This window comes from Scyliorhinus canicula, chromosome 2 (assembly GCF_902713615.1).
Source record: "Scyliorhinus canicula chromosome 2, sScyCan1.1, whole genome shotgun sequence".
NCBI classification, from domain to species: Eukaryota; Metazoa; Chordata; class Chondrichthyes; order Carcharhiniformes; family Scyliorhinidae; genus Scyliorhinus; species Scyliorhinus canicula.
In genome coordinates this window covers 83,212,403-83,236,593 of record NC_052147.1, presented here as the reverse complement: position 1 = coordinate 83,236,593, position 24,191 = coordinate 83,212,403, and the positions used below count along the sequence as shown (strand labels likewise).

Genomic DNA, 24,191 nt, shown 5'->3' with positions numbered 1-24,191 from the left:
ATGTTTTTGTGTCAGATTAAATCCAATCCCTGTATTCTATTTAATTAGATACTGAGTATTTATCCCTCTTCATCTGACAACAAATGAAATATAGTTATTTAAGTGAAATTTAAAAAGTTATTTAAATCAACTTAAAAATAGTAAATTAAATCAAATTTAAAAAAGTAAAAAATAATAATTCAAATCGACTTGAAAATAGTAATCTCAAAACAAAACTAGTATTTAAATCAGTAACTCCACGGCTATTCAAATTTAGCCAAGTCTGCCTTTCAGCCAATCAGGTCACAGTTTCGTGTGACGTCACTTTACCAGGTTGTTTTTCAATTTTGAACAAACAGCTGCCTTACCTGATAGCCCAATCCTGTCTCTCTTTATTGAAGTCTCTCTCTCCCGTGCTTTTCACTGAAGTCTCGCCCTCTCTCTCTCCGTGCTCTTTATTGATGTTTTGCCCTCTCTCTTTCCGCACGCTTAAACAACCCCCTTACCTTTTCAATATTTGACACCCAATAATAAAATAACAAATCGGGCAACGCTAGACCCCCCCAGTTGCCTTTCCCTCTGCCAAAACACCATACAAATCCGTGGGGGTCTTGCCTGCCCAAAGTCAAGAAGATATCATTCCATTGACTTTTACATAGAAAGATTTGGGAGGAAAACCAAAGGCACTGAAGCAAAAATTGAAACCGTGGGAAAATATTCATCTTTACCCACTGGACATTGCCCACCAGGGTCAGAAGGAGGTGATCCCACTCTTTAGTCAGCCTTAATCTCATTTACCAGACCTATAAAATTTAGCTTATGGAACAAAGGCCCGCCAAATTTCCAGATAACAAGCTGGACCTAGCCAGACGAAAAGGCAACCTCCACAGATTGGCTCCCTCCGGGGAGATTCACTGGAAAGCATTTGTTTTTGCCCAGTTTCAATTTATACCCCGAGAAGGAGCTAAAACTCCAAAGCAGCTTCATTATCTTCTCTACACTGGAGAGAGGATTGGTCACATACAACAACAAATCATTGTGTACAGAGACATCCTATGCTCTCTTTTCCCCCCCCTCCCCCTCAACCTCATAGATGACCTAAGGCTCAATTGCCACGGTGAACAACAGCAGGGACAATGGACACCCCGGCCTCCTGTCTCTTTTCAGACCCTAGAGCTGTGAAGCAACTGTGCTACCGTGATGCCCCTCATGAGTCACAGCTCTACCTTACCTCAATGATTCTTCTGTGTTGTCAGCATGCTTGACCAATATCCAATTTTGGATGGACTGCAAACAATGTCTTTGACCTCAAGAACTTTATTCAAGCTTTGGCCCTCATAACTCAGGTCAACCCAAACAGTTTTCCTTTAAGGTACTCCTTAAAACCGTCTCCCATCGAAAAATTCCACAATTTCTCCGAGGTTGCTGCCAATTTTATCCGGATTACTGTTAAATGCTGTGGGATTTTTTTTTACATTAAGGATGTTGACATTAAGATTAAATGTACAATAAAAATGGATCCTATTTTTAAAAAATGGTCAGCAACGGAGGTCAATCTGTGGCTTACTAAGGAAGTTAAGGATATTTTTAGATTAGAAAAGAGAGGCTAATAATATGACAATGAATGGTAATAAGACTGAGGATTGGGTGTGTTTTAGAAACTAGCAAACAACCAATGTTGGTTGTGCCATTGTCGTCTGATGCTTCATCTTAAACTATTTTTCTGACAGTTTTTGTGGTTTGCCATTCCCTTCCACTTTCAGAGGCAGGTTTCAAATCTACTTCAGTTGAGACAGATCTAGAACTATCAAAAGCCTTACTGAAGTCCAAGTATAGTACGTCAAATGCATTGCCCTAACCTAAACACCTGGTCACCTCTTCAATCAAGTTGGTCAGACATGACATCTCCTTAACAAAACCATGCTAACTGTTCTTGATTAATCCCTCCCTCTCCAATGCAGATTAATTCTGTCTCAAATGCTTTCAATAGTTTCCCCAGTACTGAGGTTAGACTGACTGGCCTGTAGTTTCCTGGTTTATCCCTTCCTCCCTTCCTGAATAAGCTACCACATTGGCTATCCTCCAGTCCTCCAGCACCTCCTCTGTGGCCAGAGAGGAATTAGAAATTATTGCCAGCGCCCCTGCTATTTCCTCCCTTGCCTATTTAACAGCCTGGGATACATTTCATCTGGCCCTGGAGATTAGTCTACTTGTAAGTGTTCCAGACTAGCAAAAAAAACGGGCGCTGCCAATGGCCACCAACCGGCGCGGCACGATTCCCGCCCCTGCAAAATCTACAGCGCCGGTGAATTTGGCAGCCGGCGGGGGCGGGATTCACGCCGCTCCCCGGCGATTCTCCAACCCGGCCGTTCCTTGTTTACCATACAGAGAAATAGACCAATATATATCTGCTTGGTTTGAATGCAGCTCTCCAACTGAAAGCGAAACTAAAACACAGAGCCTAAAAGAGCTTCCAGCTCAAAACGAAAGCAAATAGCAGAATCACATTCCAGCTCCATCCACACAATGACATCACTGCAGCCGTTTGATAAAACACACAAGGGACTCTCACATGACAATATCCATTTGGAAACAAATGAACTCATGAGTGATAGACAACATGGTTTTGTGAAGGGGAGGTCGTGCCTCACTGACTTATGAGTTTTTTAAGGAGATGGCAAAGATGATTGATGAGGGGAGGACAGTGTATGTTGTTTACATGGACTTCAGTAAAGCCTTTGATAAGGTGCCTCATAGCAGACTAGTACAAAAGGTGAAGTCACTCGGAATCAGAGGTGAGGTGGCAAGATGGATACAGAATTGGCTTGGTCATAGAAGGCAAAGGGTAGCAGTAGAAGGGTGTTTTTCTGAATGGACGGTTGTGACCAGTGGTGTTCCACAGGGATCAGTGCTGGGGCATCTGTTGTTTGTAGTATACATAAACGATTTCGAGGAAAATGTGGCTAGTCTGATTAGTAAGCTCGTCGATGACACCAAGATTGGTGGAGTGGCAGATATTGATGAGAATTTTCAGAGGATACAGCAGATCATTGATAGGTTGGGGACTTGGGCAGAGAAATGGCAAATGAAGTTTAGTCCGGACAAATGTGAGGTAATGCATTTTGGTAGGTCTAACATAGAGGGGAAATACACAGTAAATGGCAAAACAAAGAACAATACAGCACAATAACAGGCCCTTCGGCCCTCCAAGCCTTTGCCGACCATGGTACCTGCCTAAACTAAACCGTCTGCACTTATGGAGTCCGTATCCTTCCATTCCCAACCTATTCATATATTTCTCTCTATGTTCCTTAAATGCCGCTATTGTACCTGCTCTCCCACTACCTCCTCAGGCAGCACGGTCCATATATTTACCACCCTCTGTGTAAAAAAAAAAAAAAAAAAGTTGTCACGCACATCTGTTCTAAACTTTTCCCCATGCACTTTAAACCTATGTCCCCTAGTACTTGACTCTCTATCCTAGGAAAGAGCATCTGACTATCCACTGTCCATGCTATTAATATAATCTTGTAGACCGCTATCAGGTCGTCTCTCAACCTCCGTCGTTCCAGTGAGAACAGACCGAGTTTATCTAACCTCTCCTCATAGCTAATGCCCTCCATAACAGGCAACATCCTAGTAAACTGCGTGTGTATCCTCTCCAAAGCATCCACTTCCTTCTGTTAGTGTGGCGGCTAGAATTGTACACCATATTCCAAATGAGCTCTAACTAAGGTTCTGTTCAGCTGCAACATGACTTGCCAATTTTTTATTCATTTCCCCGACCGATGAAAGCCAGCATGCCGTATACCTTCTTGACCACCTTATCCACATGTGTTGTCAATGTCAGTGATCGGTGGACATTCACACCCAGAGCTGTCTGCCTGTCAGGGCTCGGTAGAGTTCTACCATTTATTGTGTAATTCTTATATATATATATATATGCATTGGACCGTCCAAAGTACATTACCTCACACTTGTCCGTATTAAACTCCATCTGCCATTTCGCTGCCCAAGACTCCAACCAGTTTATATCCTGCTGTATCCTCTGACAATCCTCTTCACTATCTGCAACTCCACCAATTTTTGTGTCGTCTGCCAAGTTACTAATCAGACGGGCTACATTTTCTTCCAAATCTGATCCCTGTGGAATGCCGCTAGTCACCACCTTCCATTCAGAAAAGCACTCTTCTACTGCTACCCTCTGTCTTTTCTGACCAAGCCAGTTCTGTATCCAAATTGCCACCTCTTCTCTGATCCCATGTGACTTCACCTTTTGTACCAGTCTACCATGAGGTACCATGTCATAGGCTTTACTGATTCTCCGGCCTGGTCCAGGGAGAAGAGAACCCTGCCCCCTATCTCGAAGAATCTTTTACAATAATGTCCCAACTACTGACGTACGGCTCACTGGCCTATAATTTCCTGGATTATCCCTGTATACAACATCTACTGCCTTACCCTCATCTATCATCTTTGTCATTTCCTCGAAAAACATGATCAAATTACTGAGGCACGACCTCCCCTTCACAAAACTGTGCTGTTCATCACTATTAAGCCCAAATGTGACTAAATCCTGGGCGTGATTCTCCGATCCTGAGGCGAAGTGTTGACGCTGTCGTAAACGTCGTCGCGTTTCTCGAAGCCATCAACATGGCCGCGGGAGCCCTATAGGGGGGGCCAGCATGGCACTGGAGCGACCCACGCTGCTCCAGCTGCTGATCCCTGGCATCAGATGTGCGCCGCGCCAGCCCCAACGCAACATGGCGTAGGGCAAAGGGGCCGGCGCAGTTCAAAGGAGGCCCCAGCACGGGAGGCCGGCACGCCGATCGGTAGGCCCCGCGGAGGCCGCCCACCAGGCCGCCCCTAGATCCATCCACGCCGAGGTCCTGCCGGGTCAGAGCAGGTTAGAACGTCGCTGGTGGGACTCTGCTTTTTTAGCGTGCAGAGAATCGCCAGGGGGGGCTGCTCAACTGGCGCCGCGCCGGCTCCAATGGCGCCGATTCTCCGCTCTTCAGAGAATCGTGGCACGATTCGTGCCAGGCCCAGTGATTCTCCAGCCCGGCCCCGGGAGAAGAAAATCCTTCCCCCTATCTCGAAGAATCTTTTCCAATCATTTCCCTACCACTGACGTAAGGCGCACTGGCCTATAATTTCCGGGATTATCCCTGCTGCCCTTCATAAACAATGGAACAATGTTGGCTATTCTCCAATCCTCTGGAACCTCATCTGTAGCCAATGAGGATACAAAGATTACTGTCAAGGTCCCAGCAATTTCCTCCCTTGCCACTCACAGTATTCTGGGGTAGGTCCCATCAGGCCCTGGCGACTTATCTACTTTAATGCTTTTTAAGATGCCCAACACCTCCTCTTTATTAATATCAGGAATATACAAATTAGAATACAGAAATATATTATAGAAATACTACATAGGAATATAGAAAGTCAGCGAGATCCGGACATACAGGTGCACAAATCTTAGAAAGTGGCAACACAAGTGCACACGGTAGTCAAGCAAGCATATTCATCAGACGGGGCATTGTCTGAAAACTGGCAAGTCATGCTACAATTGTACAGAACCTTGGTACGGCTGAAATTGGAATATTGCGCACAATTCTGGTCGTCGCACTACCAGAAGTATGTGGGGGCTTTAAAGTGAGTGCAGAAGAGGTTGACCAGGATGTTGCCTGGTCTGGAAGTTGGTCTATGCAGAGAGGCTGAATAGACTTGGACTGTTGTCATTGGAACAACGGAGATTGAGGGGTGACCTGACAGAGGTCTTCAAGGTTTCAAGGTTATGAGGGGCATGGATAGAGTGGATGGGTAGGCACTCTTGCCCAGGGTGGAGCGGTCAGTCACTAGGGGGCATAGGTTTAAGGTCAGTGTGGCCAAGTTTAGAGGAGATGTGCAAGGCAGGTTTTCCACAGAGGGTGGTGGGTGCCTGGAATACGTTGCCAGGGGAGGTTGTGGAAGTAGATATAGTAACATGCATTCAAAAGGTATCTCGATAAATAAAAGGATAGGATGGGTATTGAGGGATACAGCACTAGGAAGTGCTGAGGGTTTTGGCCAAGGGTGGTATTATGACCGGTACAGGCTTGTAGGGCCGAAGGGCCTGTTCCTGTGCTGTATTGTTCTTTGTTCTTTTATGAGTGATTTGGTGGACATCTTGGGTAGGCCTGGTATCGGCACTGGTTCATGTGCTGCTGGATTATGTCACATATTGGGAATGGCTGACTCTGTGTTGGCGGGGATATGTGAAAGCCCCCTGTCCAGTTGGTAACTTGGAATATAAGGGGGTTAATAATAGGGTTAATGGCCCACTAAAAAGGTCACAAGTGTTTGCGTACCTGAGAGGTTTGAAGGCTGATGTGGTGTTTTGAACAGGAGACCCATTTGTGGATCAAGGGCCAAACAAGGTTACGGAAGGAAAACTGAAAATGCTGGATCAGCAAATCTGACCGTATTTGTGGAGAGAAAAGGGAGCTAACGTTTCGAGTCTGGGTGACTCTTTGTCAAAGGTTACGGAAGGGTTGGGTTAAGCAGGCATACCATTTGGGTTTCAATGCAGCCAGGAGACTGCAGTTTTGATCAACAAGAGGGTGTCCTTTTCAGCTGCTAAAATATTGACTGACCCAGGTGGGAGGTATGTAATCGTCAGTGGGTCGTTGGCGGACAATTCTGTAGTCCTAGTCGATGTTTATGCACCGAACTGGGATGATACGACATTTATCAATAAGGTGTTGGCTTTTCTCCCAAATCTGGATTGGGTTCTATGTCCATCAGGGGTAGTGAAGGCGATATTGGTGTTTATGGAGCAGTTGTGGGGGGCAGATCCGTGGATATTTATGTATCCGACGGATAATGAGTTTTCTTTCTTTCCCAATGTCCATCGGGTCTATTTCCCAGATTGACATCTTTATGGTAGGTAAGTCTTCCTGGGGTGAAAGGGGTCGGGTACTCGGCAATCGTTATCTTTGTGCACATGATGTTGGATCCGGACCCCCCTCAACAGCCCCCTTGGAGATTGGACACCACCTTACTGGCGGGCAAGGAATTCTCCACCATTGCGAGTACATTGAGTTCAATAGGAGCGTGGTGGTCTCGCCTTCTACACCTTCTACGCTGTGGGAAGCTGTGAAGGCAGTTGTTTGGGGGTGATATGTTTTACAAAGCGCCTAAGGATAAATCTGGAAGGATGGAGACGGGCGCTGGTGGATTCCATTCTCGTGGTTGACCGCCAATACTCAATTGCTCTGACACTGGTGTTATTGGTGAGTACGAAGAAACTGCAGACAGATTTTGAGCTGCACTCAACGGGCAAGGCGGAAAACTAGCTGCAGCACTCGAGTGGGACCTTCGACAAATTGGGGAGAAAGCTTTTGGTGTGTCAGCTGAGACGGCAGGCTGCCTCCTGGGAGACGGTGCAGATAAGGGATTCGGGTGATGGGTTGATTTCCACCCCTGGGAAGGTTAATGTGGCGTTTGAGGCCTTTTATTGCGAGCGATTTAATTCAGAGCCTCCAGAGCAGAGATTGTCAATTTTGCAGTTTTTATCCGGGTTGTCCTTCTTGGTGGTGAAGAAGGGAGGAGTTGGAGGCAATTATGGGACCAGTGGAGGTTATGAAGTGTATCGGATTAATGCAGTCGGGTAAAGCTCAGGGTCCGGATGGGTTCCCTATCGAATTGTACAAAAGGTTTGCGGATCAGTTGATCCCACTGTTGCTGAATATGTTCAGTGATTCCTTGTCCCGGTGGTGTTGCCGGCCAGTTTGCACCAGGCATCGATTTCCTTGAACCTGAAGAAGGATAAGACTCCTACAGAATGTGGGTCATACCGACCCATTTTGTGGCAGCTGATGCTGAACTGTTGAAGGGCTGGCAATGCGTTTGGAGTCCTGCCTTCCAGGGATGATTTTGGAGGACCAGACCCATTTTGTTAATGGCTGGCAATTACCTACCAACAGACAGAGATTGTTAAACACCATTCTGTCCCCCGCACCAGTGCCTGTGCCAGAGGTGATTATTTCAGTGGACTCTGAAAAAACGTTTGATAGCATTGAGTGGTTTGACCTTTTTGAAATTCTTGGAAGGTTTGGCTTTGAGCCAAAATTTATATAATGGATTCGGCTTTTGTCCAGGGCCCCCCCATCATCATTGCGCGTACGAATGCCCTGAATTTGCGTTACTTGCAATTAAACGGGGATAAAAGGCAGGGTTGTTCATTGTCTCTACTTTTATTTGCCTTGGCAATCGAGCCCCTGTCTATTGCATTGAGCTAATCCACTCTGTAGAGGAGATAGAGCCGGGACGGGGGGAGGGCGCTTACGGTGTCTTTATGTGGATGATCAGTTTCTGTATTTCACGGGCCCACTCTCCAATGTCGAGGAGATAATGAAGCTGCTAAGAGGTTTGGCTCCTTCTCTGGGTATGAGCTGAATCTGGGCAAAAGTGAATAATTTCTGGTGACTCTCCGAGGGAAGAGAGCTGATCTTGGGTAATTGCTATTTTGCCTGGCCAGGACTCGCTTTCGTTATCTGGGAATTTGTCTGGTCCACGATTGGGCTTCGCTCCACAAACTTAACATTGTTAGTCTGGTGAATGGGGTTACGGCCAACTTGAAAAGTTAGGATGTCCTCCCTCTGACCTTGGCAGGCAGTGAAAATGCAAGTCCTCAAGGTTTTGGACTGTGGGAGGAAACCGGAGCACCCGGAGGAAACCCACGCAGACACAAGGAGAACGTGCTGACTCCACACAGTGACCCAAGCCGGGAATCGAGCCTGGGACACTGGAGCTGTGAAGCAACTGTGCTGACCACGATGCTACCATGCCGCCCATGGTGATTATCCCTCTCCCTGGATCTGTAATGATTTGATTACCTGCAAATTCCTGCATTCCAAGCATTGTCCAGCATCTCTGACTTTGTCTATATAAATGTTTCTGGAACATACCTCGCCATTCACCTGAGGAAGGAGCTGCGCTCTGAAAGCTCATGTTTGAATCAAACCTGTTGGACTTTAACCTGGTGTTGTAAGACTTCTTACTGTGCTCACCCCAGACTTCTTACTGTGCTCAACCTCGACACCGCAAACTGCTGGCTCAAATTGGAGAGGATCTCCAGGAAGATTGCGCATATAGACACTGACATTAAGTTTCTACAAAGATGCAAAAAAGCAGACAAGATCCCGAAAGGGCTACAGATCACAAACCCACTCAAGTCGACCTACAACACAGACTACACTGAAAGACTCTGCCGCCGCACCTCTGTCACACTCCTCAATCATCTCGTACACCAGCTCTACAGCAGTCGATGCAACCTGGAAACCAAGATAGAGGCCATATTCTCAAATTGCGCTCAGGACACAGCAGACCAGCTGCGGAACACCGCCAAACAGGTGAGACAACGATACTATGCCACCTATATGCATACCAAGAACAGGAAGCTTGAGAAACTCGGCATCACCACCAGCAGCAACCAAGCCTCCCCCAGTATCACAGTTGAAAACAATACAGGGAAATCTATTGTCAACTTGTCAGACTACACCCTTCAACCAGATGAAACCAGAAGTCCTCAGCAGAGGGCTCAATTACTGCACCACCACCAAAATGGACCCCATCAGTCTCGAGGCAGACACGGAGGAATTCATCAGGCGAATGAGGCACCGGGAATTCTTCCACAGACCCCAAGAGGCCGACAGCAAACCCAAGGAGACGACCAATGAACCGGAACATCAGACCGCGAGATCTGCGGTGCAGCAAACGAAAAGGAAAGTGTTGAATTGGACCCCTCCGGAAGGCCGCTGCCCTAGACTCGACATAGAACATAGAACAGTACAGCACAGAACAGGCCCTTCGGCCCTCAATGTTGTGCCGAGCCATGATCACCCTACCCAAACCCACGCATCCACCCCATACCCGCAACCCAACAACAACCCCCCCCCCCCCCCCCCCCCCCAACCCTACCTTTATTAGGACACTACGGGCAATTTAGCATGGCCAATCCACCTAACCCGCACATCTTTGGACTGTGGGAGGAAACCGGAGCACCCGGAGGAAACCCACGCACACAGAGGGAGGACGTGCAGACTCCACACAGACAGTGACCCAGCCGGGAATTGAACCTGGGACCCTGGAGCTGTGAAGCATTTATGCTAACCACCATGCTACCCTGCTGCCCCAAATGTATGCTGAAGCCGTCAGAAGTCATGTCAATGCCAGATTCATCAGTCGCATTCACAAGGCAGCCCCGAACGTCACCCAAGTACAACGCAACGCCATCCGCGCTCTCAAAACCAACCGCAACATCGTCATCAAACCAGCAGACAAAGGAGGGGCCACCGTCATACAGCATAGAACGGACTACTGCAAAGAAATATACCAACAACTCAACAACCAGGAACACTACAGACAGTTACCCGCAGATCCAACCAAGGAACACATCCGCCAACTCAACAGACTGATCAGGACCTTGGATCCAGACCTTCAGAGCACCCTACGTGCTCTCATCCCACGTAATCCCCGCATTGGAGATCTCTACTGCCTCCCGAAAATACACAAGGCCAACACACCAGGCCGTCCTATCGTTTCAGGCAATGGGACCCTGTGTGAGAACCCCTCTGGCCACATCGAGGGCATCTTGAAACCCATCGTACAAGGTACACCCAGCTTCTGTCGCGACACGACGGACTTCCTACAGAAACTCAGCACCCATGGACCAGTTGAACCAGGAACATTCCTCGTCACAATGGATGTCTCGGCACTCTACACCAGCATCCCCCATGACGACGGCATTGCTGCAACAGCCTCAGTCCTCAACACCGACAACTGCCAATCTCCAGACGCAATTCTACAACTCATCCGCTTCATTCTAGATCACAACGTCTTCACCTTTGACAACAAATTCTTCACCCAGATGCATGGAACAGCCATGGGGACCAAATTTGCACCTCAATATGCCAACATCTTCATGCACAAGTTTGAACAAGACTTCCTCACCACACAGGACCTGCAACCGATGTTATACACCAGATACATCGATGACATTTTTTACCTTTGGACCCACAGCGAAGAATCACTGAAACGACTACACGATGAGATCAATAAATTCCATCCCACCATCAGACTCACCATGGACTATTCGCCAAATTCTGTTGCATTCTTGGACACACTCATCTCCATCAAGGACGGTCACCTTAGCACTTCGCTTTACCGCAAGCCCACAGACAACCTCACGATGCTCCACTTTTCCAGTTTTCACCCGAAACACATTAAAGAAGCCATCCCCTATGGACAAGCCCTCCGTATACACAGGATCTGCTCAGACGAGGAAGAGCGTAACAGACACCTACAGATGCTGAAAGATGCTCTCGTACGAACGGGATATGGCGCTCGACTCATCGATCGACAGTTCCAACGCACCACAGCAAAAAACCGCACCGACCTCCTCAGAAGACAAACACGGGACACCACTGACAGAGTACCCTTCGTCGTCCAGTACTTTCCTGGGGCGGAGAAACTACGACATCTTCGCAGCCTTCAACACATCATCAATGAAGATGAACATTTTGCCAAGGTCATCCCCACACCCCCACTACTGGCCTTCAAACAACCGCGCAACCTCAAACAAACCATTGTTTGCAGCAAATTACCCAGCCTTCAGAACAGCGACCACGACACCACACAACCCTGCCAGGGCAATCTCTGCAAGGCATGCCAGATCATCGACTTGGATACCACCATTACACGTGGTAACACCACCCACCAGGTACGCGGCACATACTCGTGCGACTCAACCAATGTAGTCTACTTCTTACGCTGCAGGAAAGGATGTCCCGAAGCGTGGTACATTGGCGAGACCATGTAGACACTGCGACAACGAATGAACGGGCATCGTGCGACAATCACCAGGCAGGAATGTTCCCTTCCAGTCGGGGAACACTTCAGCAGTCAAGGGCATTCAGCCTCTAATCTCCGGGTAAGCGTTCTCCAAGGCGGTCTTCAGGACACGCGACAACGCAGAATTGCCGAGCAAAAACTTATAGCTAAGTTCCGCACGCATGAGTACGGCCTCAACAGGGATCTTGGATTCATGTCGCATTACATCCACCCCCCACCATCAGGCCTGGACTTGCAAAATCCTACCAACTGTTCGGGCTTGAGACAATTTACACCTCTTCAACCTGTGATTATCCCTCTCCCTGGATCTGTAATGATTTGAATACCTGCAAATGCCTGCATTCCAAGCATTGTCCAGCATCTCTGACTTTGTCTATATAAATGTTTCTGGAACATACCTCGCCATTCACCTGAGGAAGGAGCTGCGCTCCGAAAGCTCGTGTTTGAATCAAACCTGTTGGACTTTAACCTGGTGTTGTAAGACTTCTTACTGTGCCCATGGTAATAGTATCATATCTGTCCTAAATGGTCTACCCTGTATCCTCAGACTATGATGGTCGTAATCGTGGGTTTGCAAGGTGCTGGCAAAGGAACCTTGGAGAGTTCCTGGACTGCACCTTGCAGATGGTACACACAGCTGCCACTGTTCATCAGTGGTGGAGGGTTTGAATGTTTATGAAGGGCGAGCAATCAACTGGGCTGCTTTGTCCTGGATGGTGTTGAGCTTCTTGAGAGTTGTTGGAGCATGACACGGGGTGCCATGTCTGCGAGGACATGGCACAGGTGCCTCACCATCTCTTTGTTGAGACGGAGACTCCTGTGGCATTTTCTGTCCATCATCTCATCGAAAGACCAACCACGCCTGTGCACCTTGGGCCGTTGCTGGCCTCCTCTGGGTTCCTTCTCAGCCTGGGCGACCTAGTCTCAGAAACCGAGGAAATAGGAGTATTCAATTCTTCGAGCCAGCACCGCCATTCATTCTGATCATGGCTGATCATCCAACTCAATGGCCTAATCCCGCCTATTCCCACTTTCCTTCCCCCCCCCTCCCCCGCCAACATATCCTTTGATGCGCTTCGCCCCAAGTGCTATATCTAATTGCTTCCTGTGGTAGCGAATTCCACTGGTTCACCACTGTCAGTGTGAAGAAATCTCTCCTCATATCTATCCTAAATGGTCTACCCCTGTATCATCAGACTATGACTGCTGGTTCTGGACTCCCCTGCCATCTGGGATATCCTTCTTGCATCTACCCTGTCTAGTCCTGCTAGAATTTTATAGGTTTCTATGAGATCCCTGCTCATTCTTCTGAACTCCAGCGAGTACAATCCTAACCTAGTCAATCTCTCTGCCTACGTCTGTCGCACTATCCCAGGAATCAGTCTGGTAAACCGCTGCAATCCCTCTATAGCAAGAACATCCTTCTTCAGATAAGGAGACAAAAACTGCACACAATATTCCACGTGTGGTTCACCAAGGCCCTCTCTAATTGCAGTCAAACATCCCTGCTCCTATATTCTAATCCTCTCGCAATGAATACCATCATACCATTTGCCACCTTTACTGCTGCACCTCCATTTGATTTGATTTGATTTATTATTGTCACAGGTATTAGTATTGTTTCTTGCATGCTGTAAGCATTCTTACAAACAGTGCATACCGTACATAAGGAAGGAAGGAGAGACTGCAGAATATAATGTTACAGTTATAGCAAGGTGTAGAGAGATCAACTTAATACGAGGTAGGTCCATATGGCAGTAGGGAAGAAGCTGTTCTTGAGTCGGTTGGTACGTGACCTCAAACTTTGGTATCTCTTTCCTGTCGGAAGGAGGTGGATGAAAGTATGTCCGGGGTGCGTGGGGTCCTTAATTATGCTGGCTGCCTTTCTGAGGCAGCGGGAATTATAGATAGAGTCAATGGATGGGAGGCTGGTTTGTGTGATGGACTGGGCTACATTCACAACCTTTTGTAGTTTCTTGCGGTCTTGGGTAGAGCAGGTTCCATCCCAAGCTGTGATACAACCAGAAAGAATGCTTTCTATGGTGCATCCGTAGAAGTTGGTGAGGGTCGTAGCTGTCATGCCAAATTTCCTTAGTCTTCTGAGAAGGTAGAGTCGTTGGTGGGCTTTCTTAACTATAGTGTCGGCATGGGGGGACCAAGGCAGGCGGTTGGTGATCTGTACAACTAAAAACTTGAAGCTCTTGACCCTTTCTATTTCGTTCCCATTGATGTAGACGGGCATGTTCACTACGCTTCCTGAAGTCGATGATAATCTCCTTTGTTTTGTTGACATTGAGGGAGAGATTATCGTCGTCGCACCAGTTCACCAGATTCTCTATCTCATTCCTGTACTCTGTCTCGTCGTTGTTTGAAATCCGACCCACTACGGTGGTGTCATCAGCAAATTTAAAATCGAGTTGGAGGGGAATTTGGCCACACAATCATAGGTGTATAAGGAGTATAGTAGGGGGCTGAGGACACAGCCTTGTGGGGCACCGGTGTTGAGGATGATCGTGGAGGAGGTGTTGTTGCCTATCTTTACTGATTGTGGTCTTAGTTTCATAGGAATGATGGTGTTGAAGGCTGAGCTGTAGTCGATAAATAGAAGTCTGACATAGGTGTCTTTGTTATCTAGGTGTGCCAGGGTAGAGTGCAGGGCCATGGAGATTGCATCTGCTGTGGACCTGTTGCAGCGGTAGGCAAACTGTCGTGGATCTAGGCAATCTGGGAGGCTGGAGTTGATTTGTGCCATGACTAACCTTTCGAAGCACTTCATGATGATGGATGTCAGAGCCACTGGACGATAGTCATTAGGGCACGTTGCTTGACTTTTTTTTGGTACAGGGATGATGGTCATCTTCTTGAAGCAGATAGGGACCTCAGATTGTTGTAAAGAGAGGTTGAAGATGTCTGCGAATACCCCACCAGCTGATCCGCGCAAGACCTGAGTGCTCGTCCGGGTACCCCATCCGGGCCAGTGGCTTTCCGTGGGTTGACCTTCGAGAAAGCTGCTCTGACGTCTGCAGTGGTGATCTCAGATACAAGTTCATCGACGGCTTCTGGGGTGGAGGAATCGCTCTCGCTGACCTCTTGCTCAAAACGGGCATAGAATGCGATGAGCTCATCAGGGAGGGGTGCGTTGGAGCCGACAATTTGTAGACATGCCTTCATCTTGTAGCCTGTTACGTCTTGCAGACCTTGCCATAGACGGCGGGGATCCGCGTGGCTAGTCTGGGACTCGAGCTTGGTCCGGTACTGTCTTTTGGCATCTTTGATGGATTTCTTTAGATCATATCTGGCTTTCTTGTAGAGGTCAGAGTCGCCTGACTTGAACGCCTCAGACCTAGACTTCAGCAAGCAGTGGATATGAAAATGAAAATCGCTTATTGTCGCGAGTAGGCTTCAAATGAAGTTACTGTGAAAAGCCCCTAGTCGCCACATTCCAGCGCCTGTTCGGGGAGGCTGTTACGGGAATTGAACCGTGCTGCTGGCCAGGATATCCCTGTTCATCCAGGGTTTCCAGTTGGGAAACACGTGGATTTGCTTCTTTGGCACACAGTCTTCTACACACTTACTAATGAAGTCAGTTACTGTAGTGGCGTACTCATTCAGGCTGGTCGCAGAGTTTTTAAATACTGACCAGTCCACTGGCTCTAAGCAGTCCCGTAGGAGATCATCCGATTCCTCAGACCAACAATGCACAGCTTTCTTTGACGGATTCTCTCGCTTCAGTTTTTGCTTATAAGCTGGGAGCAGGAGCATAGCCTTGTGGTCAGATTTGCCAAAGTGTGGGCGGGAGATAGGGCGGTACGCATGTTTGATATTTGTGTACAGTAAGAAGTCTTACAACACCAGGTTAAAGTCCAACAGGTTTGTTTCAAACACGAGCTTTCGGAGCACGGCTCCTTCCTCAGGTGAAGTTACTGATTCACCTGAGGAAGGAGCCGTGCTCCGAAAGCTCGTGTTTGAAACAAACCTGTTGGACTTTAACCTGGTGTTGTAAGACTTCTTACTGTGCTCACCCCAGTCCAACGCCGGCATCTCCACATCATGATATTTGTGTAGCAGTGGTCCAGGATGTTTGGGCCTCTGGTGGAACAGATGACGTGTTGGTGGTGACTTGGTAGTACGCTCTTGAGCTTGGCCTGATGGAAGTACCCTGCTACAATGAACAAGGCCTCGGGATGTTTCGTTTCAAGGCTATTTGTGGTGGTGAATATTTCATCCAGTGTGATTTTCACATTTGCATGGGGTGGGATGTAAACTGCCGTCAGGATAACGGAGCTGAACTCCCGCGGAAGGTAGAAGGGGGTGGCATTTTAGCGTCAGATATTCCAGGTCCGGGGAGCAGAAACTCACCCCTGTTGCTACATCTAGGCACCAGGAGGTGTTGATTAGGAGGCAGTCCCCTCCTCCCTTTGTCTTGCCCGAGGCTGCCGTACGGTCCATTTTTGAGATTGATAAGCCCTCTGGTTGAAGGGCACAGTCCGGTTAAGCAGGAGTGAGCAATGTCTCCGTGCCTAAGCAGTCCCTTAGTTCTCTTTGAAAAGTGAATCTGGCTTTAAGTTCGTCCAGCTTGTTTTCTAGAGATTGGACATTTGCCAGGAGTAAGCAAGGCAGAGGGGCTTTGGGGCCGCGTCGCTTCACTCTCACCTGCAGGCCTGCACGTTTTCCACCTTTCCTGGAGTGATTGCTCCTTTTCGAGCCTGGGAGACGGTGAGAGTATGCAGTGTTAAGGGAATAGTTGTGTCCAATGAGGTTATTCACACCGGTCAGTGTGTAGATGGAGGATTTGTTGCCTTGCTTGCGGTTCCTGCGTTGGTAGGTGGGCCTGCGCGGTCGAGCGCTCCGGGGTGCTGTCGGGCTGCGGTTTGTCTTCACTGGTCGGTGGATGTCCAGACCACGCTCCGGCGTGGATGGGGGTGAAGGCCAGTAAGTGGATGACGTCTCTGGGATCGCGGTTGCGGATGAGGCGATGGCCGGGTCCGTGTGTTGGGGTCCGCAGCATCCTTTCCAGATCGCGGTCTTCCTTCAGAGGACGGAAGATCTCTAGACCTGCAAGTAAATTGAAAAGAGCAGTATTAGTGTTTGTTAGGCTGTGGGAGTTGAGTTTTAGGAGTGTGGGCAACTGTAGAGGGGGAAGTGGAAGGAGTGCTTGGGGCCTGCGGGAGCTCGCAGCTCTCCGGGTCAGTGGGGTTGGGAGCTTTTGGGAGTGGGGGGGGGGGACTGCAGCTGCTGCAATGCTGGTCTGGTCGTTCGAGAGCAGCTGAGTGGAGTCCCGGCTTCTGTGGTGTTTTCCAGTTCTCTGGGGGCCTGCAGAGTGGAGGCCCTGGCTTCTGGGACGTTTTCCTGGTCTCTGGCAGCTGCTGTAGAGGAATCCCCAGGCCTGGGACTGCAGCTACGGCAGCTGCTCACACGTGGTCGGCTGCTCTGAGTCGATTTCAGGTCATCAGTTTCAGGTGTCTCCAGGGTCCTAAAGATCGCTAAATCTGTAAGTAATTGAATAAGAACTGTAGTAATCCACGGGAGGCAGGAGTTCCGTCGTCACACCAATATTTATTTACAATAACGATATTACAGGAGCAGCTACAAACAGTGCTGCTAGCAGTCCAGTCAACTTAAGACTGGCTCACAAAGCGTACATAGGTGCTTATATGTGCCCCCTCAATGAGCTATCATTGAGGGAGCTCATACTCTAATTGGCCAACCAATAAAGCCAATTGGAGTTCATTACACCCCTCCCCCCCAAGGTCCGAGGAATTCCTGCCAGCTGGCATTCCTCTTTTGCCACCTCCTCCTAGGGTTTCTGTCGCTGTTACCCCACTCTGTCTGCTGCCAGAAACGGTCCTTCTCTGTTGGGGGAGCCTCAGCCGGTACTTCCCTCTGTCTCCAGTTAGTCCTGGCAGACTTGGGGGCAGTTCTGGGATTTTCCCTTTTCCCTCTATTCCTCAGGTTTTTCCTGAGAGCAGCTATCTGGTAGCAGGACCCGTTGTGGTAGTCCCTCTCACAGGTATCTTACCTCCATTGGCGTGCCCTGTAGTTCCTGCTCCCCACTTGCTTCCTTTTCTAGGGACAGTGCGAGCTGTAACGCCTGCCTGCAGTCTAGCTCCGTTTCCGCCAACAGGCGTTTCTGTATTGTGAGGTTGTTTTATACCACACACTAACCGGTCCCGAATCATTTCATTTAGTTTCGGGCCGAACTCACATTTTTCCGCCAGCCTTCTCAGGCAGGTCAAGAAATTTGTGACGGACCCCCTGTCTTCCCGCTTCGCTGTGTAGAATCTGTACCTACACAAAATGAGGGGTGGTATTGGGTCGTAGTGCTCTTTCACCAATTCCGTTACTTCTTGGAAAGTTTTCGTGTCCGGCGCATCGGGATAAGTCAGACTACGTATAATGGCGAAAGCTGAGGGTCCGCATGCCGACAGCAGGATAAGCCGTCTCCTTTCGTCCGTCAGTATATCATTTGCCAGGAAGAAGTAACACATTCTCTCCACATACTGGGACCAGTCCTCAATAGCCGGGTCGAATGCCTCTAACCTCCCAAAAAACGGCAAAAAACATCAGTCCCGGTCCTGCCATGTGTAGCTCGTCCAGTTTGCACTGGTCCCATCTCCTCCAAACCAGTCCCAATGCCCCAGGAATCTGAACCCACCCCTCACACCATGGGATGTCACCGCCCGTCTGCATTGTCACTGCTGCTGCCCTTTCCGGCATCTGCCTGCCTCGGCTGCCACCAGCAACGCGAGAACAGTCTCTGCGGGATCCACACCAGCAAACGTTCTTTCAACGTGAAGGAATTGTAGAAGAATATAGACCAACAATCTGTTCGGGATTCTGTTCACTTCTTTATTTCTATGTGAACCACAAGCTGTTTCTTATATTGACAGTTTATTAATAAACACAAGACTTATCTCCAAATGCAATGATACACGCCGCGACGCACTAAACTATACCTAATAACTAAGATGACCTCTACTTAACTTGGGGGTGGCAGGCTCTTTGTGGAAGATAGGGCCTTTATCTGAGTCCACGTGGGTTGGTTGGAAGTCGTCAGGTTCATCTAGGCTGGGCTTGTCCTTCAGGTAGCAATCACGGGTCCTTGAACTTGGCTGGTCGATATGCTGCAATTGGTCACATAGAGGCCGGTGCAAAAGAGGCCGATCTCTCGGTTTGCAGTTGTTCTTATTCCCCTGGGTTTTCGGGCTCTTTGGGGCGGTCCTAACTCCATATCCAATGGATCGATAGGGTTTCGATCACCCTCATTGATCCTGGTCAATTAGGGGGCGGATACCTCGATGGCTGGGTGGGTCCCAGCTGTCATTGTCCCAGAATGTATGCCTTTCGAAATAAGGGAAAGTGGCGCCGATTTGTCTGCTACTGTTGCCGTTTCTTGACTTAAGTTCTATTGTCCTGGGGGAATGGTGATTGACCTTTAATAGGTGCAAGTTTCAGTCCGGTCTGGCTTCTCTGCACAATACACAGAGGCTGTGTACTTGTCTGTGCCCCAGGTTGACCACAATTCCCATGGTCCTTTGCAGGGGCCATTTTAGATGGCTACACATCCATCCCAGGACCCTCAAATTCTACATGTCTTCTCTTCGACCATGACAGGACGGTTTGCACCTGAACCAGAGGGGCACCAATATCCTGGAAGGGAAATTTGCTCCGGCTCTTCGGAGGGGTTTAAACTAATTTGTCAGGGTGATGGAAAAACGAGCTGCAGTCCAGAAGCCAGTGTTGAGAGTAGTGAGGTACTGAAGGAGGGTGTCAAGGTCGCAGGAGTGTACCGGCAGACAGAAAGGTGGGTTGAAATGTGTCTACTTCAATGTAAGGAGCATCCGGAATAAGGTAGGTGAACTTGGAGCGTGGATTGGTACTTGGGACTATGACGTTGTGGCATGGTTAGAACAGGGACAGGAATGGTTGTTGGAAGTTCCGTGGTATAGATGTTTCAGTAAGAGTAGGGAAGATGGTAAAAGAGGTGGAGGAGTAGCATTGTTGATCAAGGATAGTTTAATGGCTGCAGAAAGGCAGTTCGAAGGGAATCTGCCGACTGAGGTTATATGGGCTGAAGTTAGAAATAGGAAAGGAGCGGTCACATTGTTAGGAGTTTTCTATAGGCCCCCAAATAGTAATAGAGATGTGGAGGAAGAAATTGCAAAACAGATTATGGATAGGTGTGGAGGTCTCGGCATAGTTGTCATGGGTGACTTTAACTTTCCAAATATTGATTGGAACCTCTATAGGTCGAACAGTTCGGATAGGGCAGATTTTGTACGGTGTGTGCAGGAGGGTTTTCTGACATAATATGTGGATAGGCCGACAAGAGGGGGGTCCACATTGGATTTGGTACTGGGTAATGAACCAGGCCAAGTGTTAGATTTGTTTGTGGGAGAGCACTTTGGAGATAATGACCACAATTTGGTGTCTTTCACTATTGCAATGGAGAGGGATAGGGCCATACGGCAGGGCAAGGTTTATAATTGGGGGAGGGGTAATTATGATGCGATTAGGCAAGAGTTATGGAGCATAAGATGGGAACAGAAACTGTCAGGGAAAGGCACAAATGAAAAGTGGAGCTTGTTCAAGGAACAAATACTGCGTGTCCTTGATAGGTATGTCCCTGAGCTTAAAAAAAGGGTTTAGGAGAGCAAGGACCGGGCATGAGAAGTCCTTGTCGGGTCAGATCAAGGAAAACCCCAAGGCTTTTTACTCTCATGTGATAAATAAAAGAATGACCAGGGTGAGGTTAGGGCCGGTCAAGGACAGTAGTGGGAACTTGTGCATGGAGTCAGAAGAAATAGGAGAGGCGTTGAATTAATACTTGTCTTCATGTTCACCAAGGAGAGGGGCCATATTTTTGAGGATAAGAGTGTGATACAGGCGGGTACGCTGGAGGAGGTAGATGTTCTGAGGAAGGATGTATTAGCAATTTTGAAAATCCTGAGGGTTGACAAGTCCCCTGGCCCAGATGGGATATATCCAAGGATTCCTTGAGAGGCAAGGGATGAGATTGCAGAGCCTTTGGCTTTGATCTTTGGGTCCTCACTGTCCACGGGGATAGTGCCAGAGGATTGGAGAATGGCGAAAGTTGTTCCTCTGTTCAAGAAAGGGAATAGGAATGACCCTTGTAATTATAGGCCGGTTAGTCTTACTTCGGTGGTCAGAAAGTTAATGGAAAAGGTCTTGAAGGATAGGATTTATGACAATTTGTAAAGATGTAGCTTAATCCGGGATAGTCAATACGGATTTGTGAAGAGTAAGTCCTGCCTCACAAATTTGATTGAATTCTTTGAGGAGGTAACTAAGTGTGTAGATGAAGGTAGAGCAGTTGATGTCGTATACATGGATTTTAGTAAGGCATTTGATAAGGTTCCCCTTGGTCAGCTCATGAAGAAAGTAAGGAGGTGTGGGATAGAGGGAAATTTGGCCAATTGGATAAGTAACTGGCTATCACATAGAAGACATAGGATGGTAGTGGATGGAAGATTTCAGACTGGAGACCAGTTACCAGCGGTGTACCACAGTGATGAGTGCTGGGTACTCTGCTATTTGTGATTTTTATCAATGACTTGGAGGAGTGGGCTGAAGGGTGGGTCAGTAAATTTGTTGATGAGACCAAGATTGGAGGAATAGTTGATAGGATGCAGAGCTGGGCTGAAAAATGGCAGATGGAGTTTAACCCTGATAAGTGCGAGGTGATTCATTTTGGCAACGACAGGGTTCTGAGGAATGTGGAGGAACAGAGAAATCTTGGGGTTCCTGTTCACAGATCTCTGAAGGTTGCCACTCAAGTGGATAGAGCCGTGAAGAAGGCTTATAGTGTATTGGCGTATATTAACAAGGGGCTTGAGTTTAAGAGTTGCGGGGTTATGCTGCAACTGTACATGACCCTGGTGAGACCACATTTGGAGTATTGTGTGCAGTTCTGGTCACCTCATTATAGGAAGGATGTGGAAGCCTTGGAAAGGGTGCAAAGGATATTTACCAGGATGTTGCCTGGTTTGCAGGATAGCTCTTATGAGGAAAGGTTGAGGGAGCTAGGGCTTTTCTCTTTGGAGTGGAGGAGGATGAGAGGCGACTTTATAGAGGTTTATAAGATAATGAGGGGGATAGATAGAGTGCACGTTCAGAGACTATTTCCTCGGGTGGATGTAGCTGTTACAAGGGGGCATAACTATAAGGTTCAGGGTGGGAGATATAGGAGGGTATCCAAGGTAGGTTCTTTACTCAAGAGAGTGGTTGGGGTGCGGAATGCACTGCCTGCTGTGACAGTGGAGTCGGATACTTTAGGAACTTTCAAGCAGTTATTGGATAGGCACATGGAGCACACCAGAATGACAGGGAGTGGGATAGCTTGATCTTGGTTTCGTACAATGCTCGGCACAACATCGAGGGCCGAATGGCCTGTTCTGTGCTGTACTGTTCTATGTTCTGTGACTCCCGCCTTCCTCAAGAGTGCCATCCAGTGAGCCAGTTGTGCTGGCAATCCTTGCTCTGCGCACACACCCCGGGCCACATCAGGAGCCCTTCGACCCCAGACCTCTGCTGGGAACATTAGGTAGGCCAGGCTCCGGTTCCCTCCCCGATTTCAGGGGAGGATCGCGCCCCTTATGTAATTTATGCACCATGATTTGTGGTATATTCACGAGACATAAGCAGATCAGGTCATTGTGTTGTTTACAGTTGGATAAATTACCTCCATCTGGAGGAGGGTAACTAGTTTATTTCTGAGTAATATTTTATTTACTGATACTAACTGAAAAGTTGCAACGATAAAACTACATACATATGTTTTTAGGTTTTTTTGCTGAGCTTTCAAACTCCATCCTTGTGGTAATGGCAGTCTTTAGAATGGTTAGTTGCTTATTTTGAGTGGAGCAAATCTGTTTGATCGGATGATAACGCACACCTCCTTCACTAAGAGTCCTGGACAGTATGTATTATTTACAGGGGCTGGTTTAGCACAGTGGGCTAAACAGCTGGCTTGTAATGCAGAGCAAGGCCAGCAGCGCGGGTTCAATTCCCATACCGGCCTCCCCGAACAGGTGCCGGAATGTGGCGACTTGGGGCTTTTCACAGTAACTTCATTGAAGCCTACTTGTGACAATAAGCGATTATTATTATTATTTATGCAGTGGGTATTGCGCATGGTGAGGAGTGTCATGCTAGTATCAGTTAACAGTGGAATTATTGTTTTGATATAAATGATCAACTATGTATCTATTTTAAGTGTGGATTCAGATTATGCCATACCATAACACAATGTATCATGGATTAATAGTATAGCAACATTTAAATGTCATTTAATTGAATTCATCCCATTAATTTTTCAGCAGTTCTTTAATGAGAACCAAGTTAAGGAGTAAGTTGAAGAGGAAATAATTTTCACTGTACCTCGGTACACATGATATTCAACAAATCCAATCCAAAATGGGATGGGCAAGGAGAGAATATGAGAAAATGTTGGTTAACATAAAAGGGAACCCAACAATCTTCCACCAGCACATAAATAGAAGGCAGCTCACCACAACCTTCTCAACGTCAAGTTGGGACGGGCAATGAATGCTGGCCTAACCAGCGACGCCTACAACCCGTAAATGAATTTTAAGAAATAGTAAGACATTCATAACAGGTGCGGTGGAACCTATCGGGGACAGGGCACGGTGATAATTGTCGATAGGTGCAGGACTGCAGGATAATTAATGAGTACTTTGTGGTTATGTTTATTTAAGGATCATCGAATCCCTACAATGCAGAAGAAGACCATTCAGCCCATCAAGTCTGCATTGTCTGACCCTTTGAATGAGCACTTTACCTATCTCCAGCCTCCCTATCCCCAAAACACACTCATCTAACCTGCACATCCCTAGACACGAAGGGGCAATTTAGCATGGCCAATCCACCTAACCCACACATCTTTACACTGTGGGAGGAAACTGGAGCACCCGTGGGAAACCCATGCAGATATGGGGAGAAAGTACAAACTCCACACTAGACAGTGACCCAAGGCTGGAAATGAACCCAGGTCCCTGGCACTGTGAGGCAGCGGTGCTAACCACTGTGCCACTGGAATCTGAAAAAAATCAGTCAAGTGAAGGCAGGAGAAGCAATGGGTTGGGTCAGAATTGAAAGGGAGGAGGTACTGAGAAGGATGACTATGCTTTCGGTAGAAATAATCTGGTTTTCAGTCCAGGTTGCTGAAGGAAGTGGGAATGGAGAACGGCTTATCATACTCTTCCAATCCTCTCTCGGTATCTGGGATTTGCCAGAGGATTGGAAAGTGGCAAATATGGCCCCCCTATTCAAGAAAG

General features: G+C 47.9%; 1 protein-coding gene across 1 annotated transcript in view; it reads left to right on the top strand.

Annotated features, from left to right (window-relative positions):
- The window catches only part of g2e3 (G2/M-phase specific E3 ubiquitin protein ligase), a 336,184-nt gene that overhangs the window by 192,986 nt on the left and 119,007 nt on the right, over window positions 1-24,191 (top strand). Inside the window, exon 7 of the mRNA XM_038790247.1 lies at window positions 23,214-23,242. Within this exon, the coding sequence (XP_038646175.1) occupies window positions 23,214-23,242 (29 nt within the window). The remainder of the gene's footprint in view (window positions 1-23,213; window positions 23,243-24,191) is intronic.